We start from the raw sequence: 16,654 nt of genomic DNA, 5'->3' as shown, positions 1-16,654 counted from the left end.
AAACTCTCAAAATATGGTGTACATTATGGTAGGAAATGGATCTGGGCAGCCTGTGTGGTCCCTTCTTCATTCTAGTATTTTTTTTCCTTAATTAAAAAAAAAATATTTAGAAGTGATGGATGATATTATTTAGTTTAGAAAAAAATGAATAAATGCTCCCCTCCCTCCTCCTCAAAATTAGGTCCATAGAGATTTTCCCCAAGCAAATGAATTTTTTTTTCCTCATTACCCAGTATTGTAAAATTCTACTTAACATGTTGCCAGTGTGCCGGTAAACAGTTATAGGCCTACAGATATAATACTAATGTGCTTGTTTGCTCTTTTCCCCAATTAGTCATGGTGTATTAAAGTGAATAAAATCTTTTAAAGTCTTTCAGCAGCTAAATTTGCTCAAGTGCTCATATCCACGTTAAAAGAACAACAATCGTGAGTATTCTCTTATTTGGAAATAAAGAGGATTGAGAATGCTGGGGAAAAAGCTAAATGACATCGGGAGAAAAGCAGTCCCTAGAGCAGAACACAATATCTCTCAAAGCTTAAGATTTGGGAAATAGTTTAAATTTTGCTGATGCCTCTCCTCCAGCCTCAGGCTTTCCTGAGCTCTACAGATGATTCCAGTGTGTGAAATAAACCAAGTATTGATCCTGCTTTAGGGTAATCCCTTCAACTATGGAATGTAAATTTAAGGAGATAAATGGATACAGGGAATGAAATTCTAGGTTTCTTTTCTTGGTGCTTAATATTCCAGAGTTGCTATACCACCTGTTGACTAGGCAGGCTGGAATCCCCTAAAACCAAAAAGTATATGCATCATGATAGGAAACAAATGTTCTACTAGGAGGAGCTAGCACATCGATCTGGGTCATAGCAGGCAATAATAATTACTAACTGTGTACAGTAGTACTATGTACATATTGTCTTAAATATTTTACTCATATTAACCCTTTTAGTCCTTACAGCAGTGCTATGAGTTGGGTATTTTTACCATGCTGATTTTGGAGATGAAGCAATTTAGGGAGAGAGAAGTTAATTAGTTTGCCCAAGGTTATGCTGCTAGATTTGAAGCTGGTCAGTGTGGTGTCAGAGCCAGACTCCTAAACTCTACTGTGTATTACCTTTCTACATTGACAATAGAGATTTGTTGAATAAACAAGAGGCAGTAGGGTAGTAGTTTGAGGGAAGAGTTGAACCCTCAAGATTATAGGGTTTGCCAGTCCTATGCTGTATGTATTTCAAACACTGGTTTCTTCTATTCCTCATTTGTGACCATTAAGATCAGCTAATGGTCTAAATGCTGATAGTTAATCATAGTGACCAGCATGTGTAAGTTATCTCTCAAAGAAGGTATTCTTGATCACAGTGTCCGGTGATTGAGATAATGTGTGACATATTTCCATTAGGTCTTTTCTACCAGAAAGCTATGCAACTCATCTTACTGACTATATTCTACTAAAATTCAAACTCCATAATATAGCGTACTCACAGCTTGATTTTTGAGGGCTTATAATTTCTTGAGTCAGACTGAGAATAGTTAAGATGGTATCTATTTCATAAAACATACTTTATTTGCTTACCAAGTTCTTTGGAAAAAGCTCACAAGATTAAGAAATAAATCTGTCGTGGTGCTTCTTGTCTCCCCCAAGCAGCCTGAGATACAAGTGGCATAGATGGACTTGGGCCCATAAGATCTTTTAAGAATACTTTTAAGAGTATTCTTCTATCAGTGGCTTAAACTGAGGTAGAGATTTCTGAGAACTGCACAGGTGGAGTGGGATGCCCTCCCTTGGATGTGGAGCTACCCGCCGTTGGGCACTTGGAAGGAAATGGCCAGTGGAGACGGTGCTGGCTTCATTCAGCTGCCGTTGGGGACGACAGGCAAAGTGGACACTGTGGTGTAGTGGAAATAATATGAGCTCTATAACTCGCTAGACACATTCTCCTAGAGCCTTTAAAAACTTTCTGAGTCTCGGTTTACCCTTTCTGTAAAATAGATACAATAGCTAGCCCTAAAACACACCACTTTGGTTCATAACATAGAAATTCTAGCCTGCTCTTCCACAGAAGGAAAGGAGCCCAAGGAAATCTGATATATTCCTACATCCATATGTGTGTGATTTTACTATTTAATGTCTTCAACTGTGTTTCTTCTTCCTGACATATCGATTTTCCTCATTTCCGTGTATCTGAAACCTACGTCTTTTTCATGTCCTAGTTTAACTACCCTGTCTAAAATGAAACTTTACCAATTTCCATCAAACAGAAGTAATTTCCCTCTTCTCTGTGTTTCAGCCACTCTTGGGGATGCTCGATGGCATTTAGCATGCCTTTCCTTGGGTTACATTCATTTATGTGCTGCTTTTATCTTTCCTACTGGGCTACAAGCTCCTTGTGAGGGAAATAATGCCTGGCCCATCTTTGTATCCCTATACGGTGCTCAGCATGGTTCCTTGCACATTGTCAGTCAATAATTGTGTGTTTAATTGAATTGAATGAGAGGGAGAAACTGAACTTAGTACAAATTTCTGGACCTTTTTCTCTGCCCAGACTTGAGGGACTCAGCTTATTTGACTGAGTTTGACTTAGCCTAAGGTGATAACGAATACAGAGCTGATGGCTTTCTCTAGTCCCTCTACTTGAAATATTGTATATTCTTCAGGAAGTGGGTTGCCTCCTGGTAGATGCATGCACCCTGAGGATTTTATAGGATGAATACATTTTTAAAAATACTATCAAGAGAATTGAGCCAGACCAACTTCAAACATGAAATTGCTAGGGAAAATATCTGAACAATCTGCAATTTTATTTGATATACAGTTAAGAAATATATAGATTCTTTTTTTAAGCTATTGCATATGGTCCTCTTGCTTTTTAAACTACAAGAATGTTCCCTTTCTTTTTTGCTTAACCCCCTGTGAGCCTATATGGTGAAAAACCAAGAGAATGAATTTGCACTTTCCCACGTACATGATAAAATGAAAGTCACCAAATAAACTTGTTTATAAATAGTGTTCAATTATCAGGATCACTGGCGTATCTTACACATTGATTTTCTAGATTGTTTTGGAAATATTTGTCAACTTTCCTTTACAATGTTATTCATGCAACTAAGTAGATATAGAAAACGTCTTTAAATCTCCAGTTAAAATTGGACTTTGAGCTGTGGAAGCATACTGGACAGTCTGGTGTTAAAGATTTGCCGTAAGTGAACCTCAAAAATATTACTAACATGCATGATAATGTCACCGACTCTGTCATCAACTTCTTGCTCGCTGTGCATTCAGCCATTCTCTGATTAAATTGGTGACTTGAATACATTACTCTATTTGCCTATTTTGTTGCTTCTCAGCAGCTATCAATAAACCCAGCAGACTCCGTCTTTCAGAACATTTTTACCAACTGCACCAGTCACACTGGAATGCTTTATGGTGAATGGAGTATTTTGGCTGAAGTCCAGTTCAGCAAACATTTATTGAGCAACTGCCGTAAGCTGGGAACTACAAATACCCATCCATTCCTTATTTTGTTGGAACTTAGAGAAGGGAGAAGCCATATTCTCGTGATCATTTGGTCAAATCATGATACATATGCAGAATAGAGAAAGGCAAAGCACTAAAGGATGAGGAAGGGAGAAACACTAACACTTACTGCATACCACCGCCCTTCCGGGATGATATTCAAAACATTTAACAATCTATATGGCCAGGCACCAACCAGGCAGAATGGGCATGAGCCACAGCCAGGAGCGGGATCTGTGGAGCCAGATGGTGCCCCTTAAGTTGCTGGATCATGAGCAGGTCTGAAGGCTTCTAGGTGAAGTGGGCCAGGGCCTCGGTAGCAAGAAGGCACTGGTGGAGGGAGGGGGGAAGAGTGGGTGGAGGGAAGCAGCTTTTAGCAACTATTTTCAAAGTATTTCAATGTCTTACCCCTGAAATGGCTATGCTAGTGCAAAGCAGCAGGAAATCAAACAGAGGCAGCTACTCTACAAGGTCTAAAGATTATTAAGCAGAATTTAAAATAAAGGAATCATATGTTAGGGAGGGGATTAAGGCACACAGCTGGTAAAGATAAACCGAATGTAACCCAGGTCTCTTCAGTTCCAAAACCCATCATCTCTGATCTGTAATAGTAATTAATTCATACTGACAAATCCAGAGAAGGAGGAGGAAAAAGACGATCATGATTTACAAAGTACCTTTTGAGCAGGGCCTCTAAAGTCGAAAGATTTTTTACCATGATATCTCTAAGAATATGTGATGTTGGATTTGTTTGTTCCATCCCTAATAAGGGTCTTATTTTTCTTTTCCTGGTTAGCCTTCTTTCTCTTCCTTTCTTTTCACTTCTATCAATTTCTTTAGACAAAAGTTCTTAATCTAGAATTCAGATGCAGGAGGACCATGAACAAGCCTCAGGAATCCTGGAACCCATTGCCTCTGTGTCTGCTAAAGTGCATTTTTGTGGGAAGGTGATTCATAGTTTTCTTCTGATTCTCAAAAGCTTCTGTGTACATTAGAGGAAACTGAAAAATATTCCACAGATGCAAAATTTAGGTATTATGATGTCGTATAATGTAACATTCTGAAAATACAACATGTCCACCTAAATTTCAAAGGGCTGAAAAAGTAAGTATTTAATCTTTGGTACTTATGTGTATATTATTGTCACATGAATGGCATTTCGCCCCACACATACCAATGAGTAAGTATATTGGAAACCACAGAACCTTGGCACCCAATTTTGGCAGACATTGATGCATGTAACTTGTGGTGAACGTTTAGAGGATTACAGGTCATCTGGGCAGTTACTGCACTCATAAGGCGGGAGTCTAGCACATGGTTAAGTTCAGACTCAGAATCCACAGCTGGAGTTCAGCCTGGCTGTTGCTTCCCTAGTCTGCAGCTTTGGACAAGTTACTTAATCTCTGTGTACCACCATTTTCTCATCTGGAAAATGAGGGTACTAATTGTAGCAACCTTTTATAATTTTGCAAAGAGTAAGTGATTGATGTAAGGTGAGAATAGAGAGGTCTACAGCTGCTGAACTCCTGTACCAAAGCCAGAGTATCACATGAGGACACCCTCTTGCCTGAATTCTACTCCTTTCAGCACTCACCTCTTCTTGCTACCTGGTCTCTATTTGCCATCACTATTATGCCAGGGCCCCCTGTTGCTTTCATCTTGAATTTATATGTGACTTTCCTTATCCCATCAATGGGGTGGGGACAGGTGAAGGGAATGAAAACTAGAATGTGATAATGGAGGACTGCCGTCTTTTAACATAGCAAATAAAAATATCTCAAGATTCCAGAACACTTGTTTAATCAAGTAAAACTGAAAACGAAGGAGAGCAGTACCTCTCTTATGTGGTCACCTAGCAAGGCTTATGTTCCGGGTTCAAGCAATTCTCCTGCTTCAGCCTCCCAAGTCACTGGGACTGCAGGTGCGCGCCACCATGTCCAGCTTATTTTTGTATTTTTCATAGAGACGGAGTTTTGCCACGTTGGCCAGGCTGGTCTCGAACTCCAGACCTCAAATGTTCCACCTGCCTTGGCCTCTCCAGTCGCTAGGATTACAGCCGTGAGCCACCGCTCTCGCCCTTCCCCCAAATATATTTCTGAAACATAGTTTACACTTGCAGTCATGCCAATGAAACTAATCATCTATCAATCAATGAACATTGCTTGAAAGTCAAGTATACATAAAACATAAAGGGAGATAAAGAGTAATTTCATTTTTAATAAGTAATTACACATGAAAGATTAGCAAGGATTCCAAGAGTATTATTATCCATTCCTACTTAACTGAAAACTTAACGTACCTTTTTTTGTGTTTAGAATTTCTTGAAAGATGAATGGACACTGTGGCCCATTGTGAGAAAGCCATGGCAGAGTCAGTTAAGAAACATCCGTTTAGCACTTCTGAATCTTATCTTCCAGCAACGTTAATACTGAACAGCATATGCTTTAATACTGATGGCTCCATACAGTATAAAGAAAAGCTGTATTTCTCTGCCTCCGAAGCCCTAGACGCTTACATTGATGATTTTCACTTAAACTATGAGCCTCCTGATATTAACGATACAAAGGTTAACCTGGATCAGAGTCCTCTTGAATTTCTTGCTAAGTCAAATAGTGGTAAGCTTTCATTATTCTCTGAGTTCAATTTTTAATTATCTATAGAAAGCTGATGCTTTGAGAAGATGCATACTCTAAAAGATTTTTTTCTTGGAAAATAATTATCTTGAAATTTATGAATCTTTTTATAAGATTCTTATATAATTTTACACTTAATTTTATACTTCCAAAACTTTTCCAGCAATGGATTGCTTTTAATGGGAGTTAATTCTGGAAAACACATCCCAGCATTGATTTGAGTGGCAAAGCTCTGGCTTTGGAATCTAAAGCATTGGACTTCATGACTGAAAGTGTTACAAAGTCAGTTAAATTCTCCAAGCCGAAGTTAATCCCTTTGTAAAATGAGAATAATAATAGTAATACTCCACATGGTTATTATGGGAGCTCAATGAATGAGAGAACATTCTGTAAATTGTTGCATGTATAAGGTCCTCAGACTTTCTGTAGCGCAGTGAAGAAAACACTGTAATAGAGGTCAGGCGACCTAAGGCCTGTTTTCCAATCTGTTAATGACTGTTGAGATACGAGAAGAGCTGCTTACTTTCTCTGGGCTTTAGTTTCCTCATCAGTAAGACAAGGAGATTGAACTATATGTGCTCCATAATTTAAAAACTCTATACTATGCAGATGGCAGAAAAATTCAATTAGCCCATTCCAGTATTTCAATATTTCTCATTTAAAAATTGTTATTTGTAGAAGTTGAAAAAAATACCATGATAAAACTAAAACTGGGTGTGAATCTGAATTTGTGGTTGATTGACCATAAAGCCATTGGGGAAATAAATTCCTCTAATAAATACTATTACTACCAGTAAAAATGCCTGTTCTTCCACTAAACATGGTCTTTTAAAGACTGTATGCTAATTTAAACAAGAGTATTGAAAAATTATACATTACAAAACTAAGGTGGCATTTATTGCTACTGATTTTAGACTATTATGAAAACATTTACCCTAGTATTGTATGCTGTACTTGATATGCAAAATTAAAATAGATGAAACAGCTTTTTATTCTTTCATAATTGCAAAAACAGAATTAAATGAGTAAATGAGAATTCTTGCAAGTCAGACAGAGTCCTACGTAAGATAAAGCCATGTTTCTTTATGCTAAGTTATCTGATTATAATATTTGACATGGTTTGATAAATGCAGAGATGTGATATGGGGATTGAGTGTGAAAGCGGTGTATGAGTATCTACATTATCTGTGCAATTGAAGTGCAAAATATGTTGTAATTTATTCAATAATACTGCTGCTTTTACTGATAAGGATTTTCAATCTTCTTTTGAGGTTTGGTGGTAGAAAGTTTTTCTGTATCAGTTTTTCTTTTGAATCCACAGAGAAGAGGCTGTGGAGCAGGCACTTGTTAATGACTTGAAATGTGATACAGGCAATTGCTCTTTCCCTAGTTTCTCTCAAGTTATTAACTCCACCATCAATGTTATTCTTGGCACTTCTTCACAAAAAGAAAAATGAACACTATATGTTTTTTCTGATCATCAGAGTAATATGTACTCTTGGTGATATGGTTTGGCCCTGTGTCCCCACCCAAATCTCATCTTGAATTGTACTCCCATAATTATCACGTGTTGTGGGAGGGACCTGGTGGGAGATAATTTGAATCATGGGTGCAGTTTCTCCCACACTGTTCTCCTGGTAGAGAATAAGTCTCACAAGATCTGATGGGTTTATCAGGGGTTTCTGCTTTTACATCTTCCTCATTTTCTCTTGCCGCTGCCGTGTAAGAAGTACCTTTCGCCTCCCACCATGATTCTAAGGCCTGCCCAGCCATATGGGACCATAAGTCCAATTAAACATCTTTTTCTTCCCAGTCTCTGGTATGTCTTTATCAGCAGTGTGAAAATGGACTAATACATATGGCAAGAAAATTTCAGAAAATACGTAAGGATAAAGCAGAAACCAGGCCAGGCATAGTGGCTCATGCCTGTAATCCCAGCACTTTGGAAGGATGAGCCAGGAGGACTGCTTGAGCCCAGGAGTTCAAGACCAGCCTGGGCAACATAGTGAGACCCTGTCTTTACAAAAGATTTAAAAATTAGCTGGGCATGGTGGTGCACACTTGTAATCCCAGCTACTGGGAGGCTGAGGTGGGAGGATTGCTTGAGCCAGGGAAGTGGAGGCTGCAGTAAGCTAAGAGCCTGGGTGACAAAGCAAAACTGTGCTTCAAAATAATAATAATAATAATACCCAAACCAATCATAATTCTAACACCAGAGAAAACTACTATTAATAATTCTATATAAATTTCCCTTTTTTCTAGGCAAATATATATTTCAGAATTGTACTATCCCCACTATGCTATAACCTTGTTTATTCATGTACTGATATTTGTGACTATCATTTCATGTCATTAAAATAGTTTGATATCTTTATATTAAGTGGTTCTATAATATTTCATTGTCTCTATCAAGACGTTTTAGTTGTCACTAATATATTTATTATTCAGAACGTTACTATTGCCACTGTGATACATACATGTTTGGGTAGCTGTCTAGTTATTTCCTTAGGATGCATTTCTAGGAATAGGGTTTCTGGGTGAAACCGAACGCACATTTTAAAAGTTTTGGTTCCTTTTGTTAAACTGTCTTCCAGAAAGGACATGCCTATTTAAACACTCCTACCAATGTAGAGAAGGGTCCTTATTTCCCCATAATCTCAGTGCCCCTGGATATTATGAACTTCTTTAATCCATGCCAATCTGCTGGGTAATAATTGGTATCTGTGTTTATTTTGCATCTGCTTGTCTTGTTTTATGAATTGCCTTTACTTTGTTTTGCATATTTAAATCTTTGTCTAGAATATATTTTGTTATTACATATGGTCAAAGCCTAGTTTATTTTAAAAAACAATTCCACTTGCCTCCCTTGTAATAACCTGAGTTCTCATATATACTTAGGCTTCTTGACTTTTTGTTCCATTGATTCATCTGCATTATTTCTGTACTATTATCACTGTATTTTAATTACATTAGTCTTAAGTTGAATATCTTAGATGGGATGGGGTAGAGGGTTAGGAAGGAGGTATGCCTATTCTTACTCATTTATCCTTCCAAATGGATTTTAGAATCATTGTTCACAATTTGCAATTGTTAGTCTTTGGATTACTTAGATCAGATTCTTAACTGCCCTTCTGGGCCCTGACTGATCCCTTTCAACCCATTCTCCACCTGGCATCCATAGGGTTCTTCCTAAAGCAGGAATCTGCTTCTGTCATTTGTGTGCTGAAGACACCATGATGGCTCCCCATCATCCTGGGGATAAGGCTCCGACTCTTTAATATAGTCTCATTGGTGACCTGGCTCTTACTTAACAATCTAGCTTCAATTTCTCTCTCTGCCCTACCACACACACACACACACACGCACCCTCTTTCCCCTTCCACTGTACTCCTTTCTAGCAGTCCTGAACTGCTGCTAGCCCATGGACTGCACCAGGCACATGGTGCCTCCCTGCCTTTCACATGCTGGAGTTCTAGCTGGAGTTCCCTCTAGCTGGAGTTCTCTCCTCTCCATCCCCCTTTTCTTCTGTAAACCTTTCTTTCCAGCCTTGATTTAGATGTCACTTTCTCAACACCACCCTCCTCCCTGCAAAGTCTGGTTTAGTTGTTCCTGTTGTGTTTTCTCTTGGCACCTGTAACATCCCGTAGGATGGCATTTAACACTGTATTGTAAGAACCTGTCCACTGGCTTCTCTCCCCCACGAGATTGATAAGGTCATCCAAGCTCTGTGTCTTATTTGGTGTTGTAATTCACATTGTAACTTGGCACTGAGGGCACACAGTCAATTCTGTTGAAGAATAAAGCAGTCTACAACACTATGATCTTTATTTTTTCCATTCAGGATACCCTTTCTATTGGCAGTATGGCTGTTATGAAAACTATTACTCTGTCCTTCACTTTTAAGGTGATGCTTATTTCTACTTCGCACATGTTCAGTAGGAACATGATCTGAATAATGCTAGGTGATGGTAGCACTGCGATCCTTATAAGGCATGGCCAAGGTAAGAGAGAGACAGGTGACCCACAGAATTAATGCCCTTGGGAATCCTTCCAGGTCTTTACAAAATTCTCAGGGTTCTTTTGAATTAACTTGTATTAACTCAAAGAAATAACATTTCCTCAGAGCTTGTCTCAGCTCCCATTTTAGTTCTACTAGTGTAACTGTGCTTGCACTAAATTCATCCAGTTGCTCCTATGTGTCATGAAAGAATAGCTTTTGCTCATTTTCATGTGTGATAATTTTTATAGAAAAATGGCAAAGAGGATATGTGAAGCAGGTGTTTTTTACAACTTTTATCTCTGAAAGTTTAGACTTTTAGGGTAGAAAATTCAAAAATTTAAAAACTAAATAAGAATGTGTTCAGGGATCCAGGCCCACCCCTTCCTCCCCCAGTCTGACTTATTTAGGCTCATCCCTTAAAGCTCCCCTCAGATGTCCCACATGGTTTTGTCAAAGCACCCACTGGCTGGCTTAGCTGTCCTTGCCCCTGGTTAGTGGTAGCACCTGTGCAGATCTTTGTGCTCACCGCATTTGACTGCAGACATCTGTTTCTGTGAGTTCTGTGAGGCATCAACAGTGTCTCAGTTACTACCATTTCCTCAGAGCCTGGCATACTTAAGTGAATGGATAAATTGACAAATTATCCTAAAGGATTACTACCTCAGCGTGTCAGATAAAGCCGTGTTTGTCTAAAATGAGGAAAAATATGACTATACTATGTATATTTAATACTCAGCCTCCTCTAGCATAGAAATTTGCGCAGAAATTTAGGGGATCCTCTGGAAAAAAAAAGTTATTGGCACTCTTGCATTGGATTTTGTCATTGTCTAATTCACTGTGTTGTTGTTCTGTTCTTGTTGTATAAGGAATTTTCCCCCAGTGGGATTTATGAACTACTTCCAGACATGTATTTTGTCTGTTTTTGCTTTAAAAGTCAAGTGATTTTCCTTTGTACAGAAAATATGCTTTGGGAGAACCAGAGAGAAAATTCTCTTGAAAGATTATGACAAAACCCAGAATGGCTTTTGCTTGAAACATTAATTCTTTGAATAATTCTCTCTTAGTTTTTTTATGCTTGTGTGTGGAGAAAATGGCCCAGTAATGCTATAATGGCCTATTTTGTGGATGTGAGAGTTGTTCTTCTTTCTCAAGAATGAAAAATCATAACTGTTGATTTGAAGGTAGACTGATCTGGAAACCAAAGGAGTTTTAATGGACATAAGAAGGAAAACATTCTCATCACTCTCAAAATCAACTTTGAGAGACATCGTTTGAGTCTTTTCTTCTAGCTTGAGTATCTCTGGGATATTTTGCCATATAATCTATTTGTAGTTTTGAGATGGAGAAATCAGGAATCTGTTTAAAAGACATCTTGTTATTCTAGGGATGACCAGTTTATTTTTCAGTCTATGCTTGTCTGATGTTGAACCAACAAATTGCATATTTTTATTCAGCAATTAATATGTGCTAAGTAATGTGCTTGGAATTAGAGGGATAGAGTCAGGCCTGGTATCTATTCTGAATAACTATGATCTCTGTCTTCAAAAACTTCATAGTTTAGTAGTAATTCAAATAAGCATAACAGCAACAATTATACTACGGTGTAGAAAGTGCTGAGGTGGAAGTATGCATGAGGTGCTTTGGGACCAAGAGAACAAGCACCTAAAGCTGGTTGGAAGGTTGGTGGAGGCTTTCAGGAGAAGTGACCCTTCAGCTGAATTTTGAAGACCAAGTAGAAAATATCAGGCCAGAAAGAAAGGAGTGAAGGACATTCTAGAGAGAGGTGTGGGTATGTGGAAAGGCATAGCATATGTTCAAGGGGTTTTTGGTCATTCAGGATGGATAGAGAATGATGTTGTTTAGTTCTTTTTCCTCAGAGCTTGTCTCAGCTTCTATTTTAATTCTACTAGTGTAACTGTGCTTGTACTAAATTCATCCAGTTGCTCATATGTGTCATGAAAGAATAGTTTTTGCACATTTTCATGTGTGGTAATTTTTAATAGAAAAATGGCAATGAGGATATTTGAAGCAGATGTTTTTTACAACTTTTATCTCTGAAATTTTAGACTTTTAACTAGAAAATTCAAAAATTTGAAAACTAAGAATGCAATGATAGTTCAAAGGGACATTTTATGCTGGATTATTTATCATTCTTTTCTGTGGTTCTTTCTAACTCCTGGAATAACTATTTAATCTCTTCACAACCCACCTACCTGAAAGAGTCATTTTCCACTTGCTATCCAGTCCTTAATGAATCCACTTAAATTTGATCTCTGCTCCTCCCACTTTGCTGTAATTGGTCCCTGATTTTCTCCCTCACCCATCCAGCCTGTACATTGTGCTGTTCTATGCTGTGTGCTTTCACAAATGCCATTCCCTCTTTCCTGGAACGCCCTCCCCCAATACACACATCTTCTTCCTTTAGCTAACTTCTGCTTACCCTTTGAAACATAACTCAAGCTCAGCCTCTTCCAGAAGGTCTCCCTAATCCTTTTCTGCCTCAGTGCTCACTTCTTCCCACCCTACATGGCACCTCAGTTCACTAGTAGTAGCATACTCTGTGATTAGTAATACTATTAGTACCCTACTAACGGTGGTATACTAACAGTAATAGGAATACCTAACATTTATTAGGCATATATTACAAAATATATAATATTTACACATATGTGTATATGTATATCTGCTACTAATAGTAACGCCATTTATTAGTCTCTTGTTATATGCCAGGATTGACTACATGCTTTAGCTGTTGAACTGCAATTAGATTTGCACCAACCTAATACATTATATTGTTTAATCCTCGTAGCCAAACTAATCCCCATTTCACAAAGAAACTGAAACACAAGGAGCTTATGTAAAATGCCCAAAGGCACAGAGCTGTTGAGTATTGTCCCTGGGTTTTTACCCAGGCACTGTCACCTCACAACTCTGGCTGTAGGCCAGCACTGTATCATATGCACTTTGTGTGTGTTACAAGTAAAGCTATGGGATGTAAAGCTGAGACCAAGACAAAAAAAAGAGAGACAGAGAGAATGAGATCCCAACACTCACCTTAGACATGATGATCTGACCTTTAAAGGACCTAAATTGACAAAATTGATTTCGTATTTTATTTCTTGTTTATCTTACTAAAAACTAATTAGTGGGAATATAGCCAAAAAGGTAAGAGAAGCGCTTAAACTAGGGAAAGAATCAAGGAGCCTGACTGATTAGCTCTTGACTTGGTAACTATTTTGTCTGTCATTATAAAAAACTATTTTGTGGGGCAGTAAGAAACAGTACAGTGGCCAAAGTACTGGGGTTTGATTAAGAAGAACTAGGTTTGAATTTTAACACTCACCTGCTCACATTGTAACCCTGGGCAGGTTATTTAACCTCTTTCTCTTTTTTTAATGTACAAAATGGGAGAAGTAATACCTATCAAGGGTATATATTGCAGATTAAATAAAGTGATAAATGTGAGTACACCTAAAACAGTTATATGTAACATCATCAGAACCCTCAAAATAATTTGTGGAATAAAATGCAAAATATGGTATTTGTTAGGGGTTTCAACATTCATAACCTTTTACTCTCACTCTTTCTGACAACTTGCCATCGCTCTCACCCCAAGCCATAACAAAAATAACTGCTTTCATAAGAACAACTATGTTCTCATTCTGAGAGGGAAAGTTGTTCTTGATCATTGTGTATAGAAGCCTGTGGCATATATCTAAATGGCCCTCAGACTTTACATACACCATGTGGAGTCTTGGCTGACAGCGTACAAAAGAATTTTTAGTGTTCACACTGCATTTGGTAGCCAGCATGGATTTTTGTAGCACTTCCGGTAAAATTGTGATTTATGTAGCTGACTCTTTCAGGCAGTTCAAGTAATTTATTATATCAGAATTTTGCTTGCTTAGTTATCTGTCCCAGTTATGCCCTGAAACTTGAAGTTTTACACCCTGTTTATTTATGACCTTCCATTTCTCTCTCTCCTGCATTATCATATGATAGACAGATATGCTGGAAAATTGTGTAACGGAGCTGAGCAAGACTAGGAGGACTTGGGAGATCAGTAGAGGATTTTGCAGTCTTTATGGAAAATTGGCTCCCAGCGGGCTCAGATTTTGAATGAATAAAATAAGAAGTTGAAATTTTTAAGTCAAGCTTAATTACTTTAACTGTTTATCTTCTGTAAATTTAAAAAAAACATACAAAAATAACAAGAGGAGAGATATAAAATTATTAACAAAAAAATCTGGACCAAGATTAATAAAATTAAGCTATATGCTTTGGGTTTGCATATTTTTATTCATTTAAATTGTTACTATGTATACTAGATGTGTAAAATAAGAGTATGTAGATGAACATACATGTTTCAAAAAAGAAGACAAAAGAAGACATTCACATGCCCATCACCCAGCTTAAAATACAGAATATTGGTAACCATGTTAAGCCCCTCTATACCCCTCAAAGATTTCATCATCCTTTATCTTCCCGAATATAAGGTTGTCCTGTGTTTTTAAACTTATCTTTTTTTATTTTTTATTCATTTATTTATTTTATACAATTTCTACTCTCCCGTCAGTGTACATTTTGGTTGTTTCCAGATTTTGCCAATATAAATGATGCCCCAGTTAACTTCCCTCTACTTGTCTCATGTTACACACACACTAGGTTCCCTAGAATGCACACCGTGTAGCGGCCTGGCTGGGTTATGGGCCTGCACCAGTGCAGCTGTGCTGGACCAGGCCAGACTGTTCTGTGTCCCCTCCCATCAGCAGCATGTGACACCCATTGCTCCACTGTTACTTAGTTTGCTCAGGCTGTCCTAACAATAGGTCATAGACTGGGCAGTTTAGACAGCAGAAATTTATTTTCTCACAGTTCTGGAGGCTGGAAAGTCTGAGATCAAGGTCCCAGCAAGATTTGATTTTCTGGTGAGGGCTCTTTTCCTGGCTTGGAGATGGCCACCTTCTCTTCATGTCCTCAATGGCACAGAGAGAGAGAGAGAGAGAGAGAGAGATAGACACACACACACACACACACACACACACAGAGATCTAATGTCTCTCCCTGTTTTATAAAGACACCAGCTCTGTTGGATCAGGGCTTCATGCTTAAGACCTCATTTTAACCAGCTCCTTAAAGGCCCTATCTCCAATGCAGTCATATTGTGAAATGGTCAAGGTCGGGGGAGGTTAGGGTTCAACATATGAATTTAGGGTGGATGGGAGACACAATTCATTCCATAGCAATTAACAGATGCTTGCTATTGTCGGAAGTTAGATTTTTGTTTTTTTTTGTTTTCAATCTAGTGGATATAAAATGATATCTCATTGTGGTTGTTGGTAAACATTCACAACAAACTTTACAATTTTAACCATATTTAAGTGCATAGTTCAGAGGCATTAAGTACATTCATATGGTTGTGCAACCGTTAACACAATCTATTTCCAGACCTTTTTTTTCATCATCTCAAGCTGAAACTCTACCTATTAAACAATAACTCCCCATTCCCTCTCCTGTCAGCCCCGGTAACCACCATTCTCTTTCAGTCTCTAGGAATTTGACTACTCTGGATGCCTCATAGAAATGGAACCATACAGTATTTGCCCCTTTTTGCCTTGCTTATTTCACTTAGCATAATGTCATCAAAGTTTATGTTATAGCATGTGACAAGACTTTCTTCCTTTTTTAAGGCTAATATTCCATTGTAAATTATTTATAAGCAGAATATTTTGTTTATCCATTCATCCATCTGTCGACAGTAGGGTTGCTTCCACCATCGGGCTGTTGTGAAGAATGCTCCTATGAACACGGGTGTACAAATGTCTCTTTGAGTTCCTGCTTTAAATTAGACTAAGGGTGTATCACCATAGTTTTTAGTTTGCATTTCCCTGATTACTAAAGAGGTGAAATAGCTGATCTTACTTTTATTGGTCGTTACTGGCCATTAGTGATTGTGTTTTCTCTTCTTTAAAATATATGTTTATATCTTTTACTATTTTTAATGGGTAACTGGTATTTATTTTCTTTACTGGTTTTTAGAAGTTATTTATGTATTCTGGATACTAATCCTTTGTTTCTTTTATGTGTTGCAATTTTCTTCTCTTGATTTCTGATATTTACAATCTCTTTATGGTGGCTTTTTGTTGAGTAGAAGCCCTTAATATAATGGAATTTACGATGTTTTCTTTTGATGATTCCTTATCTTGTTGAATAATTATTCTTCCCTGAAGACATTCAGATATTAATTATTTAAAATTCCAGTCAAAGCAAACATGGATATTTTAGGAAGTAAAATGTAACGTATAAATTTTATTTCTTTTTTCATTTTTTCTTTTTTTTTTTTTTAGAGACAGGGTCTCACTCTGTCGCCCAGGCTAGAGTGCAGTGGTATGATCACAGTTTGCTGTAACCTTGAACTCCTGGGCTCAAGTGATCCTCTAGCTTCAGCCACCCCCTGCAAGTAGCTAGGACTACAAGCCTGCATCACCACGCCCAGCTAATTTTTA

At 37.9% G+C, this 16,654-nt stretch overlaps 1 protein-coding gene across 5 annotated transcripts in view; it reads left to right on the top strand.

Annotated features, from left to right (window-relative positions):
* Positions 1–16,654, top strand: part of GRIP1 (glutamate receptor interacting protein 1) — a 324,577-nt gene that overhangs the window by 27,905 nt on the left and 280,018 nt on the right. The window contains exons 1-2 of one of the 5 annotated variants that reach the window (XM_063694130.1): positions 4,547–4,619; positions 5,831–6,130. The exons of the other annotated variants lie outside the window; for them this stretch is intronic. Coding sequence (XP_063550200.1) covers positions 5,848–6,130 — 283 coding nt within the window. The 5' untranslated portion in view covers positions 4,547–4,619; positions 5,831–5,847. Of the gene's footprint in view, positions 1–4,546; positions 4,620–5,830; positions 6,131–16,654 lie in introns of those variants that run through there. 5 annotated transcript variants of the gene reach the window in all.

The sequence above is a fragment of the Gorilla gorilla genome, chromosome 10 (genome assembly GCF_029281585.2).
Source record: "Gorilla gorilla gorilla isolate KB3781 chromosome 10, NHGRI_mGorGor1-v2.1_pri, whole genome shotgun sequence".
Lineage (NCBI taxonomy): Eukaryota > Metazoa > Chordata > Mammalia > Primates > Hominidae > Gorilla > Gorilla gorilla.
The sequence above is the reverse complement of the archived record's forward strand: the minus strand, read 5'-3'. Positions and strand labels throughout refer to the sequence as shown.